This window comes from Squalius cephalus (assembly GCF_949319135.1).
Source record: "Squalius cephalus genome assembly, chromosome: 9".
Taxonomy (NCBI): Eukaryota; Metazoa; Chordata; class Actinopteri; order Cypriniformes; family Leuciscidae; genus Squalius; species Squalius cephalus.
In genome coordinates this window covers 23,538,082-23,565,895 of record NC_137130.1, presented here as the reverse complement: position 1 = coordinate 23,565,895, position 27,814 = coordinate 23,538,082, and the positions used below count along the sequence as shown (strand labels likewise).

Sequence of the window (27,814 nt, the reverse complement as noted above, 5' to 3'; positions counted from 1 at the left end):
AAATCACTTTGATAAAGATACCTATATATATAGCCTAATAACAACATGCAGTTACGTGACATAAAAACGAACGACTCGAGAGATTAACTAATCAATTCTGTATCCGATACCGACAGCATAGCTTCACCAAATGGGACTGTCACGTGATGAACGAACGACTCAAACCCGAAGTCGATAGACTCGAAACGTGAACTAACCAATTCTGTATCCGGTACTACAGACTGCAAAGCTCGGTTTATGAGGATGTCACGGGATGAACGAACGGCTTCAGGAGGTGAGGTTAACTAACAGACTGCATAGCCTTAAGACCCAGATAAATTAATGAATCGTTTCTTTTTCTCATAATTTGGCCTTTTCCTTGCATTGCAATTTTTTTTGATCAACATTTCATGTGTTTTTAAATACATTCTGCTGAAATGAACGAAATGACTCGAAAAAAGATTTGTTCATTTTGAAGAACGAGATTCAAAGATCCGAGTCAGTAAAATGATCCGAACTTCCCACTACAACTGATTTAAAGCTGGCAGAATTCTAGATCCAACGAATCTTAACCAACAAAACGAACCGTCATTTTTACCCTTGAGGCCAAATATTGCCTCAAACATCAATAACAGCTTTAACTTGTCAAACCTGGCAAATGACCATGGTAAAAGCGGGATGATCCATAGCTAGCTGTGCTTCGTGTCGGGTGGTTCTTTGCCTTCATGTCAAGCGTTAGAATTGTTAATGTTTAATATATTTCAAATAATAATACAAAACTATATTAGCTATATAAAACCAAATAAACTAAACATAAGCTTTGAACCTAAATCTTAATTAAAAAAAATCTCTTTAAGCTTCTTTTTGTGAAAGAAATACAAAATATTTGTACATTATTTTATGTAATTTTTTAAAATTATTTGTTTAATTATAAACTGAATTTGCACTGAAAGTGAAATATAATAAAAACTAAAATTACTGAAGTTAATTTTAACAAAAGCTTTTAGCTCAAATGAGATGATAATACATCAGTGAATCTAACAGAATTCAGAGTTTTGTTAAATTCTGGAATATTCAAGTCAAGTCAAGTCAAGTATATTTGTATAGCGCTTTTCACAATACAAATTGTATCAAAGCAGCTTCACAGTATTAAATTAAAATAATACAACAAGGTTTGTTTCTAGTGGAATTTATTGATTGATAAAAATAAATTAATATTCCCAAAATATCCCCAACTGAGCAAGCCAAAGGCAACAGTGGCAAGGAACCGAAAAACTCCATCAAGTGACCTGACGGTGACCTAAAACTCCATCAGGTGACCCAATGGAGAAACAAAACCTTGGGAGAACCCAGGCTCAGTCGGGGGCCAGTTCTCCTCTGGCGTTTATGAACTAGAGACCGGATTTAAAGGGACACTATGCAAGTCTGAGTGTTTTTTCTCTACGAGCTCCCCCTAGTGTCTGGTAGTATAATGCTTTCAAACACTCTGTCGTAAAAACGAACTGTTGTCCCTCCCCCCTTGCCACGAGCAACCCAGCTGATCAGCTGTCAACCCAGCTGAGCAGAGGAACCGGCTATTTCAAAACCAGTTATGTCTACCGACCGAGGCAAGTAAAGCAATACTTTCTTTCCAACTGATGGCGATTTTTTTATTTATTGTGTTGTCATGCATACTAGTATTTTTACCGGGAACGAACGATATGAACGAGGCGAACTACTGCTTTCGTGTTTGTTTGTTTTTGGGAGAATGGGCATGAGCATAAAAAAAATATATATATCGGAGGCTAATATTTGTCTAAAGTTATATTAGCAAGGTCTATAAGTTCATCTGGTAGAATGATGGTTTACCTTTGCTTGTCTAAGAAAACATCAGAACGTTTTTTCTAGCTCGATCATGATATGTGCAACATTTTGCGCGTCTGATATTGCCTACTATCAGACGCGTTGACTTAGTGACATAAAATAAAAGTGTAAGTTACACAAATAAAACCGACAGAGGAACGGCCAAACAACTACAGAAATCAAACGTGTTTGCTATGACAATGCCTAACATCAAAGTTATAGTATCTAGCGTACTAGTAAGCCCCTAACAGACAGCGATCATAATAAAAACCTTTACAGACAATAGCAAACATCCTGAGGTCGCAATTACTTGAAATTTAAATATTAAACACAGTTTATTCCAAAGATACTTAACTTACAAGTGCAACAGCAGGATCAGCATCCGTTTTGCAGGCTTCTGTTTCTCTCAGTTCTCACCATTCTGAAAAAGCCGGTCCGATATATTTACTCGAGTCTGACTTCTTGCTCGGTCAGTCTCCCGTTTCCTCTTTCGTTGGTCCTCCGACAAAGATTTCCTAGCTTTCTGCTTCTTTTTTACAGGCTCAGCCTCAGCCATAACTCAATCTATCGTTGCCCTTTGCTTATAGCTAGCCCGCCGGTGCTTGAATGGGGGCGTGTAATTACGTGTGCAGTGCCGTCAAGCAATTCGTTACATCGCGAGACCTGATATCACGCGATACTTCCTGACACCGACCCGCGTCCCAAAGTTGCAAGTGAGTTTTTTCCGCTCTCGGGCACCAGGGGGGTGCGAAACCACCACCATTCAACCCGAAATAAGTAATATAACCATTCCACTGACTCCGAAGCTGTTCAGTTAAGGTTAAAAAGTTACCTAGAGCACCTTTAACTGTAAGATTAAAAATATTATATGAATGCTTGACTGAAGAGATGCGTCTTTAATCTAGTTTTAAACTGGGAGAGCGAGTCTGAGCAACGAACAGTATCAGGAAGGCTATTCCATAGTTTTGGAGCTAAATATGAAAACGCCCTCCCTCCTTTGGTGGATCTGGATATCCTAGGTATGACCAGAAGCCTCGAATTTAGTGATCTTAAAGAGCGCGATGGATTGTAGGGCGATAGAAGATCCGTTAAATAGACTGGAGCTAAGCCGTTTAGGGCTTTATAAGTCAGTAGCAATACCTTGTAATTAATACGGGACTTTATAGGTAACCAATGTAGTGATGTTAAAATCGGTGTTATATGATCATATTTTCTTGATCTAGTAAGAACTCTAGCGGCTGCATTTTGGACTAACTGTAGCTTGTTTATTGAGGATGCAGGACAACCAGCTACTAAAGCATTACAGTAATCTAGTCTCGAGGTCATAAATGCATGAACTAACTTTTCTGCATCAGAAACTGATAGGATATTACCTAGCTTAGCAATGTTTCTTAGCAATGTTTCTAATGTTTCTTTCTTATTAAAGAAAATTGGTGTCCTTAAAGGTTGGATTTTTCCTAATTTTTTAAATTAAGGCATTAAGTTCAATTTCCAAAAGATGATTTTTTATTCCTCTTTTTAGTCAACTTTGGCATGGGTGTCTAAACTTATGCATAGCACTGTATGATCGATTTTTCTCCATTTAAATAGACAAAATGGTAGCGGTCAGATAGGTATGATCTGAACCAGCTTAATGCTTGTCCTTGAACACCAGTATAATTTTGTAGTCGATCTAAGAGTATTGTGTGATCTATAGTATCGAACGCAGCACTAAGATCAAGTAAAACTAGTATTGAGATACAGCCTTGGTCAGAAGCTAAGAGTAAATCATTTGTGATTTTAACAAGCGCAGTTTCAGTGCTATGGTGCGGCCTGAATCCAGACTGAAACTTTTCATAGATATCATTTTCTTGCAGGAAAGAGCCTAGTTGAGCGGACACAACTTTTTCTAGTATTTTAGACATAAAAGGAAGATTTGAAATGGGTCTATAATTTGCTAGGTTATTTGGGTCTAATTGTTGTTTCTTAATGAGAGGTTTTATAACTGCCAGTTTAAATGTTCTTGGAACATGACCTAAAGATAAAGATGAGTTAATAATATTGAGAAGAGGCTCTTCCAGTATCGGTAGCACTTCTTTCAGTAGTTTAGTGGGTATAGGATCTAATGAACATGTTGTTGTTTAGATGAAGTGATAAGTTTATTTAACTCTATTTGTTCTATAGTTGTAAAGCATTGTAATTGTTCTTGCGGGGTGATATTGAGGCTGAATTATAAGGCGCGATCGAAGATTGAACTTTTACAATTGTGGTTCTGATGTTTTCTATTTTCTCAGTGAAAAACTTCATGAAATCATTACTACTAAACTGTAACGGAATATTTTGTTCAGGTGACATGTGTTTATTTGTTAGTCTAGCCATGGTGTTAAATAAAAACCTAGGATTGTTTTGGTTGTTTTCTATTAGACATTCTATTGTTTTCTATTTGCGGAGGTGCTCAGCCCTGGCCGCTTTTAGGGCCTTTTTATAACGTGACATACTGTCTTTCCACGCGATTCTAAAGACCTCTAAATTAGTTTGTTTCCATTTATGCTCTAAATTACGGGTTTCTCTCTTTAAAACACGCGTAGTATTGTTGTACCATGGTGCTTTACTTTTCTATATTCTACAGTAGGTGAAAATGAAAGTAAAACTCAAAACAGACCATTTGAATAGCAGTTGGTGCTGCCATATGGTGATGTGATGGATTCAGATATGCATGTGTAATTCAGGTAATTATCTTACTTTAAGTACATCTTCATCGGTAGGTACACCTCCTTGAGTTGAAAATAGTTTTCTTACCGTAGATGTGTGTCATTACTCCTATTGTTAAATGTTGACACATTTCCTGGCATGTTTTCTTGAGAAATAGAGTATCATACGGATGTATCTGTAGTGTCATATTGAGGTCTGTTCTTCTGTCACTTATGATGTGTCAGCTTATAGTGCAGTGAGTGATTGAATATGAAGATTTTTGGTGCTTTTCACAGGCTGAAGTTTGTGAATCAGTATGTCAGTGATGTTCTCCTAATGCCTGAATTTATCTATTAATATTTGATGGAATATAGCCTACTGTATGCTAATCATGAGATAAAACATGTTATAAGGCTATTAATTAGGAAAACAACATATAAAAAGACTTCGTTTTGTTGCTTCATTCCATGAATATTATCCATTCATTATTTTGTCTTTTTACTGAATAACACTGTTATTCAGTCCTATGGGATGTTCTTAAAAAAAGCTTGTAATAATCCAAGGGAGCGAAGCATAGTGAAGGATCAATTGCTGTTCATAAATAAATGTAGGCAGGTATACAGTGGGGAGAACAAGCCTGATACACTGCCGATTTAGCAGGTTTTCCCACTTACAAAGCATGTAGAAGTCTGTAATTTTTTATCATAGGTAGTACTCTTCAACTGTGAGTGACGGAATCTAAAACAAAAATCCAGAAAATCACATTGTATGATTTTTAAGTACTGTAATTAATTTGCATTTTATTGCATGACATAAGTATTTGATACATCAGAAAAGCAGAACTTAATATTTGGTACAGAAACCTTTGTTTGCAATTACAGAGATCATACGTTTCCTGTAGTTCTTGACCAGGTTTGCACACACTGCACCAGGGATTTTGGCCCACTCCTCCACACAGACCTTCTCCAGATTCCTCAGGTTTCGGAGCTGTCGCTGGGCAATACAGACTTTCAGCTCCCTCCAAAGATTTTCTATTGGGTTCAGGTCTGGAGACTGGCTAGGCCACTCCAAGACCTTGAGATGCTTCTTACGGAGCCACTCCTTAGTTGCCCTGGCTGTGTGTTTCGGGTCGTTGTCATGCTGGAAGGCCACGACCCATCTTCAATGCTCTTACTGAGGTAAGGAGGATGTTGGCCAAGATCTTGCGATACATGGCAGAAAAGCATCCCCAAAGAATGATGTTTCCACCTCCATGCTTCACGGTTGGGATGGTGTTCTTTGGGTTGTACTCATCCTTCTTCTTCCTCCAAACACGGCGAGTGAAGTTTAGACCAAAAAGCTCTATTTTTGTCTCATCAGACCACATGACCTTCTCCCATTCCTCCTCTGGATCATCCAGATGGTCATTGGCAAACTTCAGACGGGCCTGGACAAATTAATTATTTAAAAATCATACAATGTGATTTTCTGGATTTTTGTTTTAGATTCCGTCACTCACAGTTGAAGAGTACCTATGATAAAAATTACAGACTTCTACATGCTTTGTAAGTGGGAAAACCTGCAAAATCGGCAGTGTATCAAATACTTGTTCTCCCCACTGTATGTTCATGTCAGCCACGGCTCATCTGCAAGGGCAGGTGGGGCAAAGCCCAATTTTCCAATGTAAAACGATGTGGAATGTGGAACTGTAGTGCACTCTAATTGAGAGCCATTGAGGCAGTTTACCTAATGTAAACCTCGCTCCAAACCAAGACGATATCAATCCGCTTAAGCACATCAGGCCAGTAACTAGTTGACATGTCTGTTCTTCCTATCAATAGCCTAGTGAATAGCCTTTATATAGTTCTGTTGTGTTTGATTGATGTTTGTTCTGAGAATAGAACTCGGAACTTGTAACATTCTAAAACAACATTCTGAGGCAATAAATACTACATTAAGGCAATACTAAGATAGCGTTCTATGGGTGTGTTTTGTGTACGCCTGTCAATCAACATTAGACCGACACCCTCAGACTGAATAATGCAAGGACATTAAACCTCAGCCCAAAGTGTGTCTGCATGTGATCAGCGATTAGAATTTAAAGCTTACAAAATGTTTATCATAAACTGAGAAGACCCAGAATATGCCCAACCTACATTTATGGCCAGGAGCCGTTTCTGGTTAATGTGCTGGTAGTTCTGGCATCATAACAGTGTTTCAGTCTGAGCTTATATTCCATAGGCTGGGTAAAGCTTTGAATTGTAAACATTGGAGTGTGTGTACGTTGTAGAACTAGGTATTTTCTGTAACTGCTCATAACAATCCAGGACTTTCCCTCCTTTTGCAGGCTGTCAAACTGTTATATGGTATTCAGAGAGATTTATTTTTCGAATTCAGAGGCCTGTAACTCTCTGTGCACAGGTGGATTGTGATGGACGTCACTTTATGGTGTGGAGAAACTGGTCTCTGTGTGCCAGAGCAGGCTCAGAAAAACGACTAGCCTGCCAAGGGCAGTTCATGCTATCATCAGCCCGTTGAATGAGCCAACTGGGTTTCAGATGAGATACAGTCTCTCTCACACATCCCTGTTTTGTCAACACTAACATTTTAAAATGTCCTCTACAACTTCCTTGTTGTCTTATTAAAATACTGTTGATGTTCTCAGCTGCCGTTTGGTTCTATTTCTTTTGCTGTTGGCCTTTTGACTAGAGCTGCATAATTAATCGAATAAATAATCAAGGATACTATTGTGCAATATTATGTTGACTACAGTGTACAGTATTGCATTTAGGTCTACTCCCATTGCATCAACCTTCACTGTTGGCAGTGTGTTTTTTGTCAGTGGTTGAGCTTTGTAAACAATCACAGACATTTCTGTTGTTTGTACTTAATTTTATGTAAATTCTATTCATCAAAATAATGATAATTACAGTATCAGGGAAAACAGTCAACATTAATGATTTTTGCCATTATACATCATTTGCTGTAGACTTGTAGTATCAAATCAGAAGATTCCCTAAGTCAGATTTGTAATGAATTACAGCTGTATAAATGATGGGGTAAATTAGTATATAAATGAATGTTGTGGTGTATATAATTCATTGAATGTGTGAAAAGCTGCATAAGATTACTTTTGTTTCTCTCTCCATCACGGTGATGCATGATTCTGAGTTTTATTTACACTCCTATCAAACCCAATAGAAAATAAATCTTCCTGAAGAACAATACATGCTTCTTGTAAGCAATAAGAGTCTAAGGCACTGGCTTCCTCATTACATTAGGTAACTCAACCTCATGAACTCGTTACATGAAGTCACATTAATGTAAACCATAACAGAAATTAATTTAGTATTTTCCACAGGCCTGTTTGATTCTAGGCTGCTTCCTTTTGCTGGATGAGTATTAAAGAGACATAAAAACATAGGCTAAACTAGGGCTGTCAATTTAACGTGTTTAGTAAACATTGAAACAGCTAACTTGAAACCTGAAGTACCAACTTTGTTTTTGTGAATCTGCAGTTAGTTTTAGCTGTTTTAGCTGGTGGTTAGCGAGCTGGTCTCCCAGCCTACCCAAAACCAGTTTAAAACCGGCCAACAGACAGGTCTGACAAGCTAAGACCAGCAAATCCGATTAGGCTAGCTTAAGCAGTTTTTCTTCAGCAGGGATCAATTTACTTCTAAACTCACTTTTCATAACGTCTATGCATTTTTTTTTTTTTTTGTCTGCAACAATATATGACTTTTGAATCATATATTGATTTCTCTTTCATATTTTGGATGTAATTAAAGCACATTGTAACGCTTGCTCTGGAAAGGTGCTATATAAATTAAAATGACTTAATACTAAAAGGATGTTTGTTTGGGGTTAATTTTATTCATTTTGACTTGAGGCATATTGTGCAATTAATTCAGCAAAAACATTTGAATACTTTTAGAGCTGTAATGTAGACTGAAAAATAATAAACGTGTATTGTTCAAGCTCTAACCAAAGCTTTGGGAAGGACTCTATTAGCAGTTTTAGAGATGCAGTGAGGAATCCTCATGTAAACACTCCTTCCTGTCTCTTGCTGTCTCAACCATTAATATCCTGGAGCAAAGTGGACAAGCTCCTTACCAGAAGTACTCTGTGTTTCTCTAATGGGGCTGCTGTTTAGAGCATGTATTTCTCAAAGAGTAAAACAAGCAGCTCACTGTCGCCCATGGGAGATGAAAGCACAAAATAACTGATAAATACTTGCAGATTCGTGTTGACGTGTTTTTGTGCGTGTGTGTGTGTGTGTGTGTGTGGCTGACCCATAAAATGGAGCAGGACTGGAAACAGCTGGCAGACTGTACCTTTATTTACCAAACAACAACTCTGCACCATGCTTTGAAAGCAAACTCCCAGCATGCTGATTACTTAATGCATCAGTGGACTAACAGTGCCCTCCTCCAAATCCTGTGATCTCTTCAGCTGAACATTTAAGCAAACAGTGAACTCAATGTACCTGCAGGGTACAGTGTTCTGTTATGTAGCATGGTGCAGTAGTAATTTCTCTCTTGCTTCCTGGCTTAATTTATACTTTATATAGAAACATCCTAGTATTTTTCACAATTAAAGAAGTTGTTAGAAACACTACTAAAAAGTAGCGAGTTTGTGTGTTACGAAATCTTTTGTAGAATAATATGCTTCAGTTTAGTAATTCCCTCAGTTCTCTTGTCACTGTTTTGCCTCATTGGATGAGAGTGTAGTGCTCTCTGATAGGCTGTGCTGGTCAGGGGGCGGGGCTTTCTCAAAGAGTGCTGCTGTGTGATCTCTGTGTGTGTGCGTGTGTTAGTGAGCTGCAGTGCAGCTGCTCGAGTGGTAGTTACGCCTGCAGCAGTGAGCACTGCATTGTAAATTGTAGTAAACACAACATAATCTTGTGTATATATGTAAAGCAGTAGCACGATTGTCTGACTGAATTGTTTACCTTATGGGCCCTATCATAAATCCGGCGCAATGCGGCGCCAGGCGCGGCGCAAGTGTTTTTTGCTAGTTTCAGCCCGACGCAGTTATCATTTTCACGTCCTGCGCCAATGTTATTTAAATAGCAAATGCATTTGCGCCCATTTGTGCGAGAAGGGTTGTACTTGCACTCTCAGACTTGCACTCTCAGACTACATAATAACATGTACTTACCATAGCAATAACAGTAAATTATGCATAATTACATGCAACTAACCCTAAACCAAATCCTAATCCTACCCTAAACCAAATCCTAATCCTACCCTAATCCTATAGTATTGTGACGTCACTTGCAGAGGAAGCGCAGGTGACTGAGAGTGCAAGTCTGCTAGTGCAAGTGTAAGTCTGCAGCCAGACACTATTGATTTGTGCGCCCATGGGCGTGCTGGTCTGAAAACAAGGCGTGCACAGCAGCACACAAACTAGCCAAATATTAAAAATAAAAGGATTACAATGTAAGAGATTATTATTGTGTACATAAAGGTATGGTGGAATCTGGCTTGTCCCGTAGATGGTCTGCTCACACGCTTTAACCTCGCGCACGAGCAGATCTGTTCCCTCTCAGAAGACGTGTTCAGTCTTTCCACTATCAAATTCCGCCATGTAAATAGCGAATCAGCTTTGGCGCAAGTGCAACTGACTTTTAAAGGGAATGGGAGATGAGACTCTGATTGGTTTATTTGCACGTTAAGCCCAAAACACACCCATTACTCATTAAGAGAATAGGGACAACCCTTTTAGACCATGCGCAACTAGCAAAAGTGGATTCGGACACGCCCTAAGTGCACCTGCACCGTGCACTTTAGACCATGCGCTTAGATCGTTAAAATAGGGCCCTATATGTTTGTATCTGCTGTTTTTTACCCCTCTTTTTAAAACACTTCAGTTGTATCAGCTAGCTGCAAAGAGCATGATTAGACGCATAGGATTGTAATTGTAGTGAATATACTGCTCACAGAGATCTGTCTCGCTTCTCTGTGGTTGAGTGTAGCTAGATGCATTTTATGGGAGATATGTTATGTGTATTAATATTAATAATTTCTGCAAACCTGTTGGGTATACAGATACATGTATACTGTAAAGATACACTGTCAGTGACATCTGTTACTGCTGCTACTTGCTACATATTATATTAATTTATTTAATTGTTGAGTGTCAGTTTTGCCTGCAGGGAGGACTATAAATGGGGGAGATGGTAATTAACAAAAACACTATTACAAGGGCACTCTTTTAAACAACTTCACAATCACTAATTCTACAAATATACAAACATTTAAAAAAACAGTCCTGAAAAATTAAGCAAAAACATTTCAACCGCCTCCTGGTGGCTGGCTGCAATATAGGTCATAAACTCCGTCCTCTCAACAAAAAAAAAATCCAATTGCACTTCAAATAATTTTTTTTCCGAAGATGCTTTCTGTCATTTCATGTAGTTCTTATCACACTGACGTATGTTAAAGTGTTCGTTTTTCCAGTAAGTTTGGTTTTAGTTAGTCATTTGATGCTATACAAACAGGGTGTAACAATGATTGACAGCTGTGTTGTGCAATTGAGTCTGGGTATGGGCGGGACCATGATGCCACGGCTCCACCTCAGGATCACTACTGAGCAGACTGGGCTCCTAATGACATAATTGGAAATGACCATTTTTGGGATATTTTGGCTTCATTTTTCTACAGTGGAAGGAAGTGGAGACATCTTTTTTTTTTTTTACAGTCTATGGTGCACTTCATTACGCACCACTCTGTTCAGGGCTCAATGTTAAGGATTTTTTCTACTGGCCCGTTTGGGCCAGGGGTTGAAATTTTTACTTGCCCTGCCAAAATTTTCACTGGCCCCAACACAAAAAGTAATAAATAAATGAAATAAAATAAAATAAAATAAAACAGGCTTAGTTATTGTTTTAGTTGTTTTTGATCCATGTAACCTTAATAAATAAGGTTATGACACCAAAAACTACTAGCCTAACTCATAAATTTTAAATATTCGTGAGCTTAGAATTATAAGGTTCTATCTCCGTTTAGGGTAGTTCCGAGATATTGAGCATCAAAGTTTTTACATCCCAGCTGGCAAAACTGAGATGGAACCTTTTTATTTTATTAATAACTACTAACAAAATATTTTTTTTTACAAAAATAACACCACACAGGCATTAATAAACACCTAATGGATCAGATTATGTCAAAAACTCAATTTCGATAGATAGAACCTTATAATTCTAAGCTCACGTATTGTTAAAGACAAGTCAGTATTAAAATAAGTACAAATTACAAGTAGTATATTATGTGCAAAAATGGGTTAAAATCACATTACATTCTAACATTGTAACATTATAATCTAAAAACAAAAATAAAGATTTTATTTTTAAATTTACAAAACTAAAAATTCAAATAAATACAAACAAACGCACAAACTAATTAACCTACATTTGATGAGGTCTACCCTATTACAATAGTCACTTTACAGTTACTGCTATCATAAAAATACACTTACTTGTTTAGTTTAAAATTCTACATATGGCACATTTATTGTTCAACAAAAAATATTTTAGCAATATGTATATTTTAATCAGAATTATTGCACTCCGTCTGTTTTTTGAGTTTGGCGAAGATTCACTCCTGACCGGAGTGGAAATGGAAATATGGAAATATTTGCACGAATTTCTAACATTTACTGATGAAGAATATATACATGTGAAATGTAGGTTATGCACTGTGGAAAGCACAACATCTCAAACACTGCATTACACTGTGACTGCAGCGCAAGTAGGCTATCTGTCAGTCAGTCAGCACATGTATCTGTGGAAATGATTGAGATGTCAATTAAATCAAAGAAGGCTGGCCTTACTGTTCACAGAAGCCGATCGTGAATTACAGTAACACTTCAGTTTTAATTGTGAAAGAGTGGAATAAGATGTAAGTAGCTAAATATCTGACAATTGTTTTACGATAGAAATGTTAAGGACGACATGTGTGACGACATTCAGTGACTTTTTTCCCGGATATTTCTGTTTTTAATTGAAAACGGCAGCTTATGAATAATTCTTACCCTTTCTTTAATTCTTAAATAAAACCCCTTTTCGGACGTAATACGTTTTTTTACTTCCTCAAAACTTTAAGTCATAGAACTAAGGATTCCTAACTGCATATAGTTCTCTTTCTTAAACCGAGTTTGGGAGTTCATGAGTGGCTCTTAAGAGCACGTCTCTCTGACTAGTGACTACTGGTTTCAGTGAGTGAATACTGACAGCAGCAGAGGGCCTGTCAGGGAACTGCTGCCTCCATTTACCCGTGAGGAGCTTCTCCCTTCTGCAGGATCTCAGCCAGGCAGGTGAACACTCTGCATTCTCATTAGCCTTCGCCCTGAGAGTGAGAGCGACAGCAAACAAGAGAGAGAGAGAGGGAAAGTGTGTATATGGTGGTGTTGTTCTCCTAAGGTCTTTGTATGTCTAAGGCAGAGCACAGAAGGCAGTTTAGATCAGTATGGTTAGATGGTTTCTGCACTGATGAATCCCTGAGCATTAGCTATATACGTCACTGTCACATGCGGCACATTCATCATGTTGAATTTCTTTGGTGTCGTTTGAGCACATTGTATAAAACATTGCCTTTCCCTGTGATGTTTATTTGGCGGGAGATCTGTTGTCTCTCGTCTGGTTGCCTCCTTACACCCTGAGACTGAGTATTGACACATTTCTTCTTCTGGGATTTTAAAATGTAAATTGTTTTTATACTAAAAAGATGACTAGTAACTACAAAACAAATGTGTTTGAATTTATTCGTGAAATACAGTGACTGTGAGAGGAAACATTTTCAAGGTGGCATGATCTTCTTTTCTTTTTTTGCAAGTGTCTGTTCTGTTGCCTTTAGGGAAGTACAGAGTGTTCCAGTGACACTTGGACAGTTCCGAGTTTTAGTTCCTGTCGTGAGAAGTTCTGTAGTGACTTCAGGAAACACTGAAAGCTCAGTCAGTTGTAACAGCGGAAGTCATTTGTGTTGATCTCAAGACAGACAAAACATTTGTGCAAAAGTTCTCACAGCACCATCTTCAGTAACTTATCTGACAAGAAGACTTACCCTCTAGTTTAGGTGTTAACCTCAGTTTTTAGTGCGACCTGAATGCTGATAGTGTTATAGTATTACTGTCCAATTTTAACTGATTCTGTGTATTTGACTTTGGTGAGGGGGAAATGGTGAACCTGATTTCACATCTTTGTTGATCCAGGAACAACATTCCAATACACCAATCACATTTGAGGAACAAGTTAACAGTTTATTTCAAGTTTAGGCGTACAACCAAGGCAAGGCAATTGCCTCTGATTTTAGGGCTAATATTTTATGGATAGGGTTAGGTTTAAGGGTAGGGACAGGTTAGGGCTACATTTTCAGACTGGAATGTTGGTCCAGGATCAACAAAACATGTTTATCCTGGAACATGTCTTACTTGGTAAAATCACGGTGACCAGGTGGAGATAGTGTGGCACTCTCTATTATATTTTTTCTTCCCATCTGATAGATGTACTCTACCCTTCAAAAGTTTGGAGTCAGTAATATGTTTTTGAATTAAGTCTCTTGAATTATTTTATCAAAAATATGGTAAAATACTCACTAAAATGACTAAAACTCACTGAAAGTTACTAAAAAACTTTTTTTAAATTATTATTTTTAAAAAACAAATCTTATTGAGCCCAAAATGGTAGAGTATAAACCTGAAAAACAAAAAACAAACAAACATAAAACTATGATTGTCTATATTTTTATTATTAGTAGTGTTTTTTGGGGGGGTAGTAATTTTTTTTTTTTTTTGCCAAACCCCCTAACAATCTCTTGCAACTTCATTGTTGAACGCAGCTGGTTTAGGAGACTGTGTTTCCAAAGAAATTTGTGTTATGTTGTTTTTGAATATGGGAATATTTTTATTCCCCTAAAAATATGGACTTTATTGTTTGACACTTTGATAAAACAGCCATTTTTGTTGCATTTATTTTGTTTATTCTCAGTACAGGCTACTGTATTTTCCTACAAACCAGTAATCCACCCAAATCTTTAATCACGTCACCACACCATCATTCAGCATTTCAGTTGTAGAAGTGAGCACTGCCACACACTGACATTTTCATCAAGAAGAGCAAAGTGAGTTCTGATATTCCTGTCATGTGACTTTCAAGAACTAAATTAAAGTAAAATAAATTCCACATTCGTCCTGACATTTCCAAAATACCCTCTATGAATCTGTGAAATTCTCAGAATCCAGGATATTCGCAAGCATAGATGCTTATTTATCACAGGGCTCCTGAGACTGAGGGAAACCCATTGTGGCTTTTAAAGTTCCTGTGCATCCAAAACTATTAAAGCCAGGAATGTGGAGTGTCTGGGTAGATTCACAGCCCAAGACAAGACATTTGAAGTAGGATTGCATTTCATGCATCTGAGGAGGGAGCAAACCATTCCTAAAACTGTAAACTTAGCTCTTCTTCGTTGACTCTTTATGAGGCCACACTGTGGGACGTATAGGACAGACATGGAACATTGGCTGTCTGTGGCTTGCGAGCTGCCGCCTGGTGTCAGTTCTGCACACCCTCATGAGTGTGTGAGTCTATGTGTCCTGCCACCCATATGGAGTGGAGCCACTATGTCTCATCTCTGCATGAGTGCATTTTTTGTTCCTGTGGATGTTACACATCATAACGTTTGCTCCTTTCATGAGACTAGTATGTTTAGTTTAAAAGATGCCACAATAAATGGTAGGGCTGGGTATTGATACAAATTTGATTCGATTTTGATATGGTATATCAGGTACAGTTCATGTCTCTCTCAACTAAAGCTGCAAACCTTACAAACACTACAATAACATTAAAGGTTAAAATTGACCTAAGTCAGTTATTAGCTTTTTTTTTTTTAATCAAAACTGTGAATTCATAACATGACACTGTAACCAAAGTGCCAGTCACTTTTTGATTGGCTTTCTGTGCTCATTTCCTGTGCATTGATCCAGATAAGAGTCCGCTTCCTGTCTTTGTTGTGTCCACCACGGCCAGGGCATTAGAGAGAAGTGAGGTCCACCTCTTTCTCATTCTCCAATGAGGAACGCCTGAATGTTTGTTCTCTGTTTGCACACGTGTGACTCCCAATTATCCGCCCCTGCTCACGTGCCCGCGTTGTGGCTGAGTGATTTATGTATGGTGAATAACATTTCGTCTGGCTGACAGGGATGATCAGATGGTGGTCGTTAGCAGGTCTGAGAGGTCCTGGCCCAAGGTGAATAGTCCTATTCTGACCCGTCTGCTGCACGCCGCTTCCAGTGGCGAACGTTCCTTCGCACCATCCACGCGGATGTGAGGATCTGTATGCCAACATGGTTTTCTAGCTTGTGCGCTGCATCTGGCTGCTGTAAATATTAGCTTTTCAACTGAACGTGGCCACCCTCAGATATTCAAAGGCAGAAATTGAGAAGCGTGTTTTTTTATTTAGTTGTCTGGCACCCTTTTCTAAACCAGCAGCAGACAACTTGGTTACGTTCAACAAACATACGGTAAGCAGTGCATTCAGTCTGCATCTTCTAGTGCTGGTGGTTTTGGACTGGGGTGAAGGGGTCTGTGAGACCGATTTCAAAAGTGCATTGGGTTCAGCTCCATTACACATAAATATAAACAAATACTCACTGAAGAGATTCGAAAATAACAAGCTAATAAACCTGCCCCCTCCTAATGGCACATCATAAATTGATCCTTAGAGATCCAGATCCTGCCTCTCAGTGTTTGTGTGTGAACTTAGAGTTTTGTTTCTCTGTGCATGTGTCTTTTCAGTGTTTTTTTAGGGATACACCAATGGAAAAAATTTGGACTGATACTGATAAACTGATCATTTTTTCATGTTATGGCCGATAACCGATAAATAGTTTAAAGCGGTAATGACATGTGAAATCAAATTTGCCTCGATCTTTTGAAAGCAGTCACAAGGGTAAATTTTTTGAATTTGAGATGTATACATCATCTGAAAGCTGCATAAATAAGCTTTCAATTGATGTATGGATGTTAGGATAGAATAATATTTGGCCGAGATTTGAAAACTATTTGAAAATCTGGAATCTAAGGGTGCAAATAAATCTAAACATTGAGAAAATCGCCTGTAAAGTTTTTTAAAGTTAATGTTCGCGATTTTGCTGCATCCACTCACAAAAATATTTTTCTTTATACATTTACGGTAGGATATTTACAAAATATCTTCATGGAACATGATCTTTACTTAACATATAATGATTTTTGATATATATATAAAAAAAAAAACGATAATTTTGACCCATACAATGTATTGTTGGCTATCGCCACAAATATACTCGTGCGACTTGTGACTGGTTTTGTGGTCCAGGGTCACATATAAGAGGTAATTTGTACCATGAAAACATCCTTTAAGTTTCATAGCTTAAAACATTAAAACATAATTTTAAATGCAACAAATGCTACGAATTTGGGCATCAAAACATATAATGTACAGTGTAAAAAAATAAAATGCATTTTGTTAGTCAAATCAAACTATGCGAAATGAGCATGCACAGCTAAGTATCTACTCTACGATACTGAAACATTAAAAATACATTTCTAAAAATTTGCCAGATAACCAATTTTTTGGGACTTTTTTTTGGCACATTATTCATAGGAACGGTGAGAAAATAAATACATTTGGAAATGGGATTATGACGCAAGTTGGACTTAGGGATGGGACGGTATGAAAATTTCATATCACGATAATAGTGACCAAAATTATCGTGATTATCAATATTATCACGGTTTTGTTAAAACGAGATGAAAGTGTTCAAAATTAACTGATGCTCACACTGAAAACATTTCAACAAGTTTTATATTTGAAAATCAACAAACAACAAATAAAACAAGCAGCTCTATGCACTTTTTTAAGCAAGATTATATTCTGTGGCATTTCTGACCGTCGTCAATAACAACGCATTATAACCATAGACTGATTATAACACAGCGCACATGTATCACAACGGACGTGCACGCGCTCTCTCGTTTCATTCAAATACAACTTGCCGTCTTGCGTCTCCATTTTCGATTGTATTGAAAATGAAATCAGAGTTGATTTATTGTTTACTGAGTTTGATAATATTTTTGTGATCATCTTGTCTGGATGATTGTTTTGTACGCTGTACAAAATTAATTTATAAACGGATAAGATTGAAAGATTTAAAGATTTAAAACATTAATCTGCCTTCCGCCATTCCTTCTCGAATAAAGAAACAACAACATTGCGCGCTGCGCCTGCGTCAGCCTGTTGCTGGCTGAACATGATTTACAGTGAGTTATTAAAATCGCGATAATCAAACACGCTTTTAATGATAATTCAATTTTAAACGATAATACTAACCGTCAGTACATTTTATCGTGGTTTATAGTGAAACCGGTAATCGTCCCATCCTTGTTTACTAACTAAAAAAAAGTTGCTGCCTTAAATTTTTAAGTACAATCAACTGATGTTTAAGTCATTTCAACTTAAATAACATTAAACTGTAAAAACATATGTTCTCATAACTTATTGATCATGTAATTTTTTACTGTCTTGCGGTAAGCACCACTGTGCTAGAGACTGAGCGCATGCAAACAAAGAGGACAGCTTAAAGTCCTTATGTACATGTCTTTTGTGAGTGTGAATGTGTAGAAGATAGGCAGAGAGATGCTCATGCTGAGGTTTGCCAGGATCCTCCTGTGATGGGCAGGGCGTGTGCATCTGAGCCTGTGCACGTCTAGGAAGAGCTCAGTAATCCAGTGCTGCCACAGGCATGCTGAAAATGAGGAGCCCCTGAAGAGTTGTGGAGAGCACTGTCACTTTTTCCACCCCAGCAGGGTGGAGGAGAGATGGAGGAAAAGAGAGGGAAAGAACATGGATGGTTATGGTGGTTAGAAAGAGAGAGAGAGTGAGCAGACAGAAAAAAAAGAAGCCGTCGTCCACTTGTTGTGTCGTTGGCATTTGAACCTCAACACAAGGCATGACAGAGAAATTAACAGTTGCTGCTATTCTTTCCTTTCCTCTGATCCAGCTTTCTCATTTTTTGTACTAGGGGGGACAGCTGACCGCTTTTTTCCCCTTCATAACTCACAGACCTAAACAAATCTACCTTCCATCTTTTGGTATTAGAAACAGTTCTATGTGCCTAAAGTAAATGAACCATCAAAGGGATAGTTTACCCAAAAATAAAAATTCTGCCATTCTTTATTCACCCTTATTCATTTCCGAACCTGTATGACTTTATTTGCTCTCTGAAGCACAAAAGAAGATACTTTGAAGAATGTTGGTAACCAAACAGCTTTGGTTACAATTGACTTCCACTGTATGGGCAAAAAACATTTAACCATTTCTCTAAATATCTTCTATATGTTCCACAGTCATACAGTAGAGATGCACGATTCGGAATAAATTGAGATCACGATTCTGAAAAGACAACTAAACAATATAACGTGTAATTTACTAGAGGTTCTGACAAATCTTTTTAAGTCTCTTGTCGCCACCTACTGGTGTAACAATTTAATTGATACAATCTTTATTTGAAGTGCCAATTTACTTTCAAAAGTTGATTCATTTTATTTTGATCACTAGACAGCTGTGTTTTATATTCGAACTATAAACTTTTATAAATTAAATAATGATACTAAGACTGTTTGTGAATGTGTTTCATACCTAAACATGACAACTGCTGTCTGGCTCAGTGGCAGCGCCAACGCAGATCTGAATGTTCGCTGTGATTTCGTCAGAGGTTTAATAGTCACAGACGAATCGTTGTCATTTAGGAATAAAATCGAGTGGGTGTTTGAATCGAGATCCATCATACAGGGGTTGGAACGATATGAAAGGGAGTAAATTATGACAGAATATTCATTTTTATACATTAGGTATACAGTTCATAAATAATAATACATTAGGGGTGGACAATATTTGAGATTAAAATTCATCAGGATCAGACAATATTTACTAGAGACCAACAATTTATGGCAATATATGTACAATATATGTAACTAAGTAAAAGCTGTTTATTTGTTGACAGACGGGGATAATAGTGTGACTGGAGTAGCCCTCACAAGTGCATCGTGAATGGAAACAGCACGTCTGCCAATTGAAGGTGTCACAACTTGCTAGAGTGGACTCTTCCATTGATTATAATGAGAGCAATTTAGCTCATCAAGAGGTGCTGCTCATGTCCGCTGTAGAGACGGTGTTACTGTTGAACCCTCTAATTTGACGGTCAGGATGAGGAGGTGTAGGTTTGAGCTAGCTGAACTGCCACGCTGAAATGGGAAATTGCCCCTTCTCAGGAAGCATAGAGGGATTGACAGTTAGCAGGCCACAGCATTAGCCGAAGCTGAAGGGATGGGCTAAGACTGAGGCAGTTAGGAGGTTTGAGGGGCGTGGAGGAAGTGTCACGGTTTGCAGAGCTGTGTGTGTGTCGATTCCACGTAGAGCACAGCTCTCTCACTAGAGTATTGCAAAGAGTGAGGAAATGTGTAAAAACAGTCAGGGCAGCTTTACTGTGTATTCAGTGCACTCTGGATGAATGAGATTAATCTCTTACTTTCGGGCACGGTGAAAGATGATGCTCGGCACATCTTTGTAAGCCTCTTGCGTTTCACTGTTATCCGTTTGTCTTATCAAAGTCTACCTGCAGAAGAGCCCTAATGAACGGAGTGTGAAAGTGCCTCTGCAGATCTCGTTCTGCCTCTCTCTCACTGCTCTTTTAAATCTCTTTCCTCTGGCTAGCTCGATTCCACTCATTTTAATGTAGTTGTTAACAGCTTGTGGTGGAGCGGTTTGTGTGGCTTTGGTGTCGGTACAGAACTCTCAGAAGTAGTTGGGTAGCGTCGGACTCGACGAATGATGGAGCACAGACACAGACAAGTCGCTCTGGTACAAAGTTGTGAATGAGGGACCTGCTCACTCTTAACTAAGCCATTTCTCTCTCTCTCTCTCTCTCTCTCTCTCTCTCTCTCTCTCTGTCTCTCTCTCTTCTGAGCATGTGTCATTGCACAGTTGCCCACAATGAATCATAGAGCTTTTGATTTGAGCCAATTTTACGTTGGTGCAGAAAGACTTTGGTAATGACTTCATATGTATCAAAATACTGCAATCTATATTAAAAATGCTCCCAAAAAAATAAAAATAAAAAATGCTCCGAGAGGGATGCACAATATATCGGTGACCATATCGATATGGGCCAGGTTTTTTGTTTTTTTATTGTTTTATATATATATATATATACAGTACCTGTCAAAAGTTTGGAAACATTACAATTTGTAATGTTTTTGAAATGCTCACCAAAGCTGCGTTTCTTTCATCAACAATACAGTAAAATAAGTAATATTGTGAAATATTACAATTTTAAATATATAATTTTTTTTCTATTTTAATACATTTAAAAATTGAATTTATTCCTGTGATGGCAAATGAATTTTCAGCATCATTACTCCAGTCTTCAGTGTCACATGATCCTTCAGATATTATTCTAATATGATGATTTGATGCAGTTGAAGTTTTTTAAGCAGTTTTTGCTGCTTAACATTTTTGTGGAAACAATGATACCATTCAAATATTTGTGTTAAGATTTAAAAAAGAGCAAAAAATGCTTTTATTCATCAAGGATGCAATAAATTGATCAAAATTGACAGTGAAGACATTTATAATGTTACAAAAGCTTTCTGTTTAATGAATGCTTTACTAAATTTATTAAATGATTTTAATAAATGCAAAGAAATGCTGTTCATTGAACTTTCTATTCATCAAAGAATCCTGAAAAAAGTATCACCATCTTGCAAAAATGTTAAGCAACATAAACAGTTTTCAACATTGATAATAATCAATGTTTCTTGAGCATCAAATCAGCATATTAAAATGATTTCTGAAGGATCATGTGACACTGAAGACTGGAGTAATGATGCTGAAAATTCTTTGCCGTCACAGGAATAAATTACATTTTAAAATGTATTCAAATAGAAAACTGTTATTTTAATTTGTAATAATATTTTAGAATAGGCTATTACATAAATGAAGCATTTGTGAGCAAAATAGACTGTTTTCAAACTATGACAGTAAAATCCTTAGCATATTCACAATATTTTTCAATTTTATATTGCTAGCAATATCAAAAATATTTCAAGAATAAATACTGAATAAGAATTTCAGTTGTCCAAGAATAAGGACAACTGAAAAGGAATGACTTCTGCTTGCTTTAGTTGTAAATCTCTGTCAGTGCACACACACCACTTTAGAGATGATCATGATTTTCATTGGCATCACTTTGATGCTCGAGCTTTATAAGTGTTTTGTTTCACTCTGTTTCTTTAGTCCCTGTTGGATCTGATTGGCAAGCCTGTATGTTTTAACACTGTAGCACTCATACGCTGAATAGAGCTTCGCTTCTGTTTTCTGTTTTCTCCTTTCTCTCTTTCACTTTCTTTTTTGTCTCATTGTCTCTCTCGCTTTCTTTCTGTGTCTGCAGGAGTCGGAAGATTCAGATCCGGAACATTCCTCCTCATCTCCAGTGGGAGGTGAGTGTGTAACTGCTCAGGCAGAGAGAATAGTGTGTGTGTGTGTGTGTGTGTGTGTGGTCAGGACTCGGTCTGTCTTCTCTGGGCTGCAGCGCTTTCTTTCTCTAACTGACGATGCATTAGAGAAGCTCCGCCCATACACACAAATACACTTCCTCTTCAGTCCGTGTGAATCTGTCTGGAGAGTGTTCAGCCCTGGTGACCCGATTGTAAATCCTGATGACATCATCACAGTGAGCTCTGGCCCACTTACACGCTCTTACACACTTCGTTTGTGTATTTGGACACTGTGCCTCTGTATTCTGCATTGCTTTCTTGAGTTTAGTGGCTCACTGTGTAAAAACGATGTGTTCATTCTATAACAAAGCCATTTTTTTGTGACATTTGCACACCTCTTTTGAATCTGGACAAGCTTTGGTAGAACTGCAGAATATCAGTGAATAATAAAAATTCTGTCTTTTTCTCAAACAAAACTATGAAATGGCAAGAGCTACATTACCATTGTTTGGTAGTTACCATTAATTACCAAGTTTGGGTTCAGTAAGATCTTTTTAAATACTTTTATTCAGCAAGGATGCATTAAATGAAACAAACGTGACAATAAAGAAATTGATAATGATACACAACATTTCTGTTTCAAATAAATGCTGTCCTTTTTAACTTTATATTCATCAAAAAAGAAAAAAAAAAGAAAAGAAGAAGATGTATCATAGGTTCCACAAAAATTAAGCATGATTTATAACTGATTTCAACATTGATAATAATAAGAAATGTTTAAGATGAGTAATGAATCTGCAAATTCAAATTTACCTTTACAGGAATATATTTTTAAAATATATTAAAACAGAAAAGTTATTTTTGATTTCATTTCACCTTGTTGTTGTTGATCAAATAAATACAGCCTTGGTGAGCATAAGAGAATTCTTTCAAAAACATTATAAATCTTACCTACCCCAAACGTTTGAACAGCAGTCTATGTACAGGTATTCTTAATTAAAAGCATACAGATTTTGATATTTGACATAATAGTGAATATTTTAATTTTGGGGTGAAGCATTCCTTTTATTTTCCAACTCTCCTATTTTCTAATATTCTATCTAAAAACAGTTTATGTGTTTATATGTTTTGCTGATTGTGTTTAACTTATTGTGCTCTTCTCGTTGCAGGTTTTGGACAGCTTGTTAGCACAGTATGGTACTGTAGAAAATGTGGAACAAGGTAAAGTCTTGCCATGGTATTTTCTATTTGGTTAGTTGACATTTCAAGCAGTGCCTCATGGTATGACATGCTATATTTCTATTTAAAAAATATTTAAATTATTTTGTAATTACCATGCTTGCTGCTTGTATGATCTACTATTAATTGAAAGACTGCATTAAATATTTGCAAATTAAATATTTTTTTATCTATCACACTGCAGAACCATTTAAATGAGCTAGTGAAGACAAAATAGTTTTTAAAAAATAGTGAAGAACTTAGGAAAGAAAATTGTGACTATTAAGGTTGTCAAATTTGATATATTATGCAATTGAACACGTTCCCTTAATTATTTAATATTAATGTAAATATTTCATTAAAACAGTGGCATGTGCAGAGTTTTTTTCTCATTTGTTTTATTAATCTAAAATGTTGTATATATAAAATGATAATAGAAAATGGCAGGTCTGTTCATTTACTTACATTCACTCAAAAAAAGGTGAATTTGAAAAGCTGCATTACCATGAAGCTTAAGCAGAGCATGCACACAAATTATTTGATTAAGTATTGACTTTTGACATCCCTACTAATTAGTTACAGCATATAAAAATGCACTTTGTTTTATACATTCATATCATCGTTGTTGAGCGGAAACCTGATATGTTCAAACCCGTTACTTTTCAGGAAAAAAACACTATTTTTTAAAAATAATTAAAGACTGTGTTGTCAAAGTTGATATTGTGGCTTTGTATATGGTCAGACAGACATTTGCATGTTTCATTATTTTATTAACATTTGTGACCCTGGATCACAAAACCAGTCAGAAGTCGCACGGGTATATTTGTGGCAATAGCCAACAATACATTGTGTGGGTCAAAATTATCGATTTTTCTTTTATGCCTAAAATCATTAGGCTATTAAGTAAAGATCATGTTCCATGAAGATATTTTTTACATTTCCTACCGTAATTATTGAAAAACATTAATTTTTTAGAGTGAATGCAGCACAATCACAAACATAAATGGACAACTTTAAAGGCGATTTTCTCAATGTTTTGATTTTTTTACACCCTCAGTTTCCAGATTTTCAAATAGTTGTATCTCGGCCAAATATTGTCCTATCCTAACAAACCATACATCAGTGGAAAAAATTGACCCATGTGACTGGTTTTGTGGTCCAGGGTCACATTTTACCAAAATCAAGTTTAAATTGCGAGGTTACAAGTTTACATTTTTGACCAGCAAATTTCGGAGAATTTGGACATACATGTTTTGTCTGTCATTAGAACGGCTGCATCTGAACCATTAAGTGCATCACATTAACTTACAGTTATAAAGTTTATTGTAGTTGTGTAAGCGCTCAGTTTTTCTGTCATTTGGACAAAATGATGAAGTGCTACTCACAGGCTATTTAGGACTGCGTTGGCTATGACTAGACGACAAATGCTAAGACACTCTTCCCTGCTCATAAAACATTAGCCTTTATATATATATATATATATATATATATATATATATATATATATATATATATATGTAGTCTTTTCTATTGGGGACTTTGTCAAATAGCACATTTGCTGATGTACCCGTGTGTGGATGAATTTAAATTGCTAACAGACTATGGACTACAGAGACAATGTGTGCATTTAGATCACACATTATCCAAACTTAAATCCCATCAACACATGCTGCCAGTGGAGACGTCTCAGTTGTGAGGTTCTGTAATTGTCTTTCCCAAAAGAGAAAGGGAGGGAGGGGGGAGGGGGGGGGATTGCTCTTGAGACTGTGTGTGAATGAGAGGAAGTCTCAGACAGACAGTGCATGAGAGAGGGATGAACACTATGGCTGAAATGAGCAGTGTGATGGCGCAGCAGTGTGTGGATTGAAGTGGGAGAGTGTGGCGAGGCTCCAGCTGTAATGTGTGTGTTTTCAGGGAGGAGCAGCATGGTAGTAGGGAGGTAAATGTAGGCGCCTGTGGTCTCTCTCTCTCTCTCTCTCTCTCTCTCTCTCTCTCTCTCTCTCTCTCTCTCTCTCTCTCTCTTTCTCTCTCACTCACTCACTCACTCACTCAGAGACCGATTGCGTTCACACCTGGTTTTAACATGCGTCTCCTGTGACCTCTTGTAATTCATGACACACATCACTTACTTTATCAGTGTGTTAACTTAATGTTGGTACAGTGGTGCTTTACATGATCTGTCATATTATGTTGATATCAGATGCAGACACCTGTCCAAATGCAAAGGGCTCTCAGAAGTTTCTGTTCACTTCAAATGTTCACTGAGCAATGTTTTGGACTCTGTTTACACCTTTTATGTAGTTCATGATCAAGACAATAACTCTCTCATCTTAGGAAATGTGTCAGTGATATCCAGAGAGAGAGTCCACAATAAAGAAAAGAGAAATATTTTTAAAATCTAGTTTAAAACGCATGTCCAGAGTTCTTAGAAATGCACTCTTTGTATTTTTGTTGGTTTCAGTAGTTTTGAATGGTTTTCAAGTAAAAGTTTATATTTATATTATATCTTAATGACTCTAAAACTGTCATGGGGTGTAACAGTCAAGTACAAATCTTATCCTAAAACATTGAATACATGTGAATGACATTTTTACTAATTCAAAAATAATATTATGTTTTTTTGGGGGGATATGTTACAACTGAACTGATTTTGCCTAGTAAAAAGTTAAATGATCTGAGAGTTTGTCATATTTTATATAATAATTAGGGCTGTCAAATGATTAATCGCGATTAATCGCATCCAAAATAAAAGTTTGTTTTTACATAATATATGTGTGTGTATGGTGTATAATTATTTTCTATATATAAATACACACACATGCATGTATATATTTAAGAAATATTTGCATGTATATACTGTGTATATATATTTATATTATATATAATTTATATTATATATAAATATTTTATATATAAATAACACATTTTTCTTAAATATGCATGTGTGTGTATTTATATATAGAAAATAATTATACACCATACACACACATATATTATGTAAAAACAAACTTTTATTTTGGATGCGATTAATCGTTTGACAGCCCTAATAATAATCAAATATTAATAAGCAGTAAATATCAGGTTTAATTTCTGAGTTTATCAGAAATTAAAAATGCTTGTAATAGAAGAGGTATATTCAAGCTATTCAATTTTTTCTTCTATTCTATTTTTGAACAAGTCAATAGATCTAAAACAATGATCTTGTCATTATCCTAAATAATAATTGTAACTCCAGCATTGTTTAGAAAAGGAAATCTCATCTTATGAAATAAATATAACATAACATGAGGACACATAGTTCTCGTCATTCTTTCTCAGGGCCTATTGATGTGTCTTCATTGGTGACACTCATTGGTTCTGAGATTGATCGCTTGAGCTGCATTATAGTGAGGCTTTGTGGTTCTCTTCATGTGTGAAGCTCTGGATTTCTGCCCAGCCATCCCACTTCCTTCAGACAGACTGTCTAGTTCTCTAGACACACAACTCCATCTAATCAATAAAGAGGCAGGCTTTCCTCTTAAAAATACCATACACATACACATACACATACACATTGTCTCTGCAGTGGCTTCTGTCTGTAATTATTGCAATGATCTAAGAGGAATTCTTGTAATGTGGAAAAGCTTTCATTTAGTCCCATTTCACAGTCTTCAGAAAGTATAATACAGCTTGACCTTTTAACACAGCGTTTCTCAACTGGTGGGTGGCAGAGTGTGCAGTCTAAGAAACAACATGTTTTTCCTGAATCAAGACTTATTTTTTAAAGATTTCATTTTGGCAATTTTTGCCTTTATTATGATAAGATAGTATTGAGTGGACAGGAAGTGAGGTGGGAGAGAGAGAGGGACGGTATCGGGAAAGGTCAGTGAGCCGGGACTTGCGGTGTGCGCTTTATATAACTTCACTATATATAAAGAGCATAAGAAATTACGAGCATGCAATGTCATAGTTACGTTGTCAATTAGTAAGTCATGAAATTACCAGAAAGTACCAGTCAATTACATAACTTGTACTTAGTGTGTTAGCTGGGAAGGATTTGCATGCAGGTATGATGCTCATTCTATTCATCAGGATCATAAGGTCCTGAGTTGTACGTGTATAGTTGTACGTGCTATAGTTGGCAGTTGAATGTGTATAGCAGCATACACTCTTGAAGTGTAGGGTCTTGCCCTCATTGTGTCTGTATTTAGATGATGCACAGAGCTTTGATCCATGAACGTCAGGGTTGCTTTGTGCTTCTCTTGTGAAGTACACATGTGGCCATGGCACAGTAATCCTCATTTAATATGCAGACACACACAAGTGGCTCTTCACAGCACTAATGCAAAACTGCATTTGTTTGTCTGTATGCATCTCTTACAAAAGCTTGCAGTCTCATATGCTTATGAATATTACCGAGTTCTTTGTTTCTAAATATTGACTTCTCACTCCCTCTCTCACCTGATTTCATTTTTTTTGCAGTTAACACTGATACAGAAACAGCAGTGGTGAATGTGACGTACTCAACAAAAGAGGAGGCTAAAATGTAAGAATTTAAGAATAAAGTTTTCTAGTTTTTTATTTATTATTGATAGGGATATGACCAAAATCATATGT

At 36.9% G+C, this 27,814-nt stretch overlaps 1 protein-coding gene across 2 annotated transcripts in view; it reads left to right on the top strand.

Moving 5' to 3' along the window:
• Positions 1 to 27,814, top strand: part of igf2bp2a (insulin-like growth factor 2 mRNA binding protein 2a) — a 70,040-nt gene that overhangs the window by 15,607 nt on the left and 26,619 nt on the right. For both annotated transcript variants that reach the window (XM_079882096.1, XM_079882097.1), the window contains exons 3-5: positions 21,955 to 22,003; positions 23,170 to 23,221; positions 27,680 to 27,743. In XM_079882096.1, coding sequence (XP_079738222.1) covers positions 21,955 to 22,003; positions 23,170 to 23,221; positions 27,680 to 27,743 — 165 coding nt within the window. The remainder of the gene's footprint in view (positions 1 to 21,954; positions 22,004 to 23,169; positions 23,222 to 27,679; positions 27,744 to 27,814) is intronic.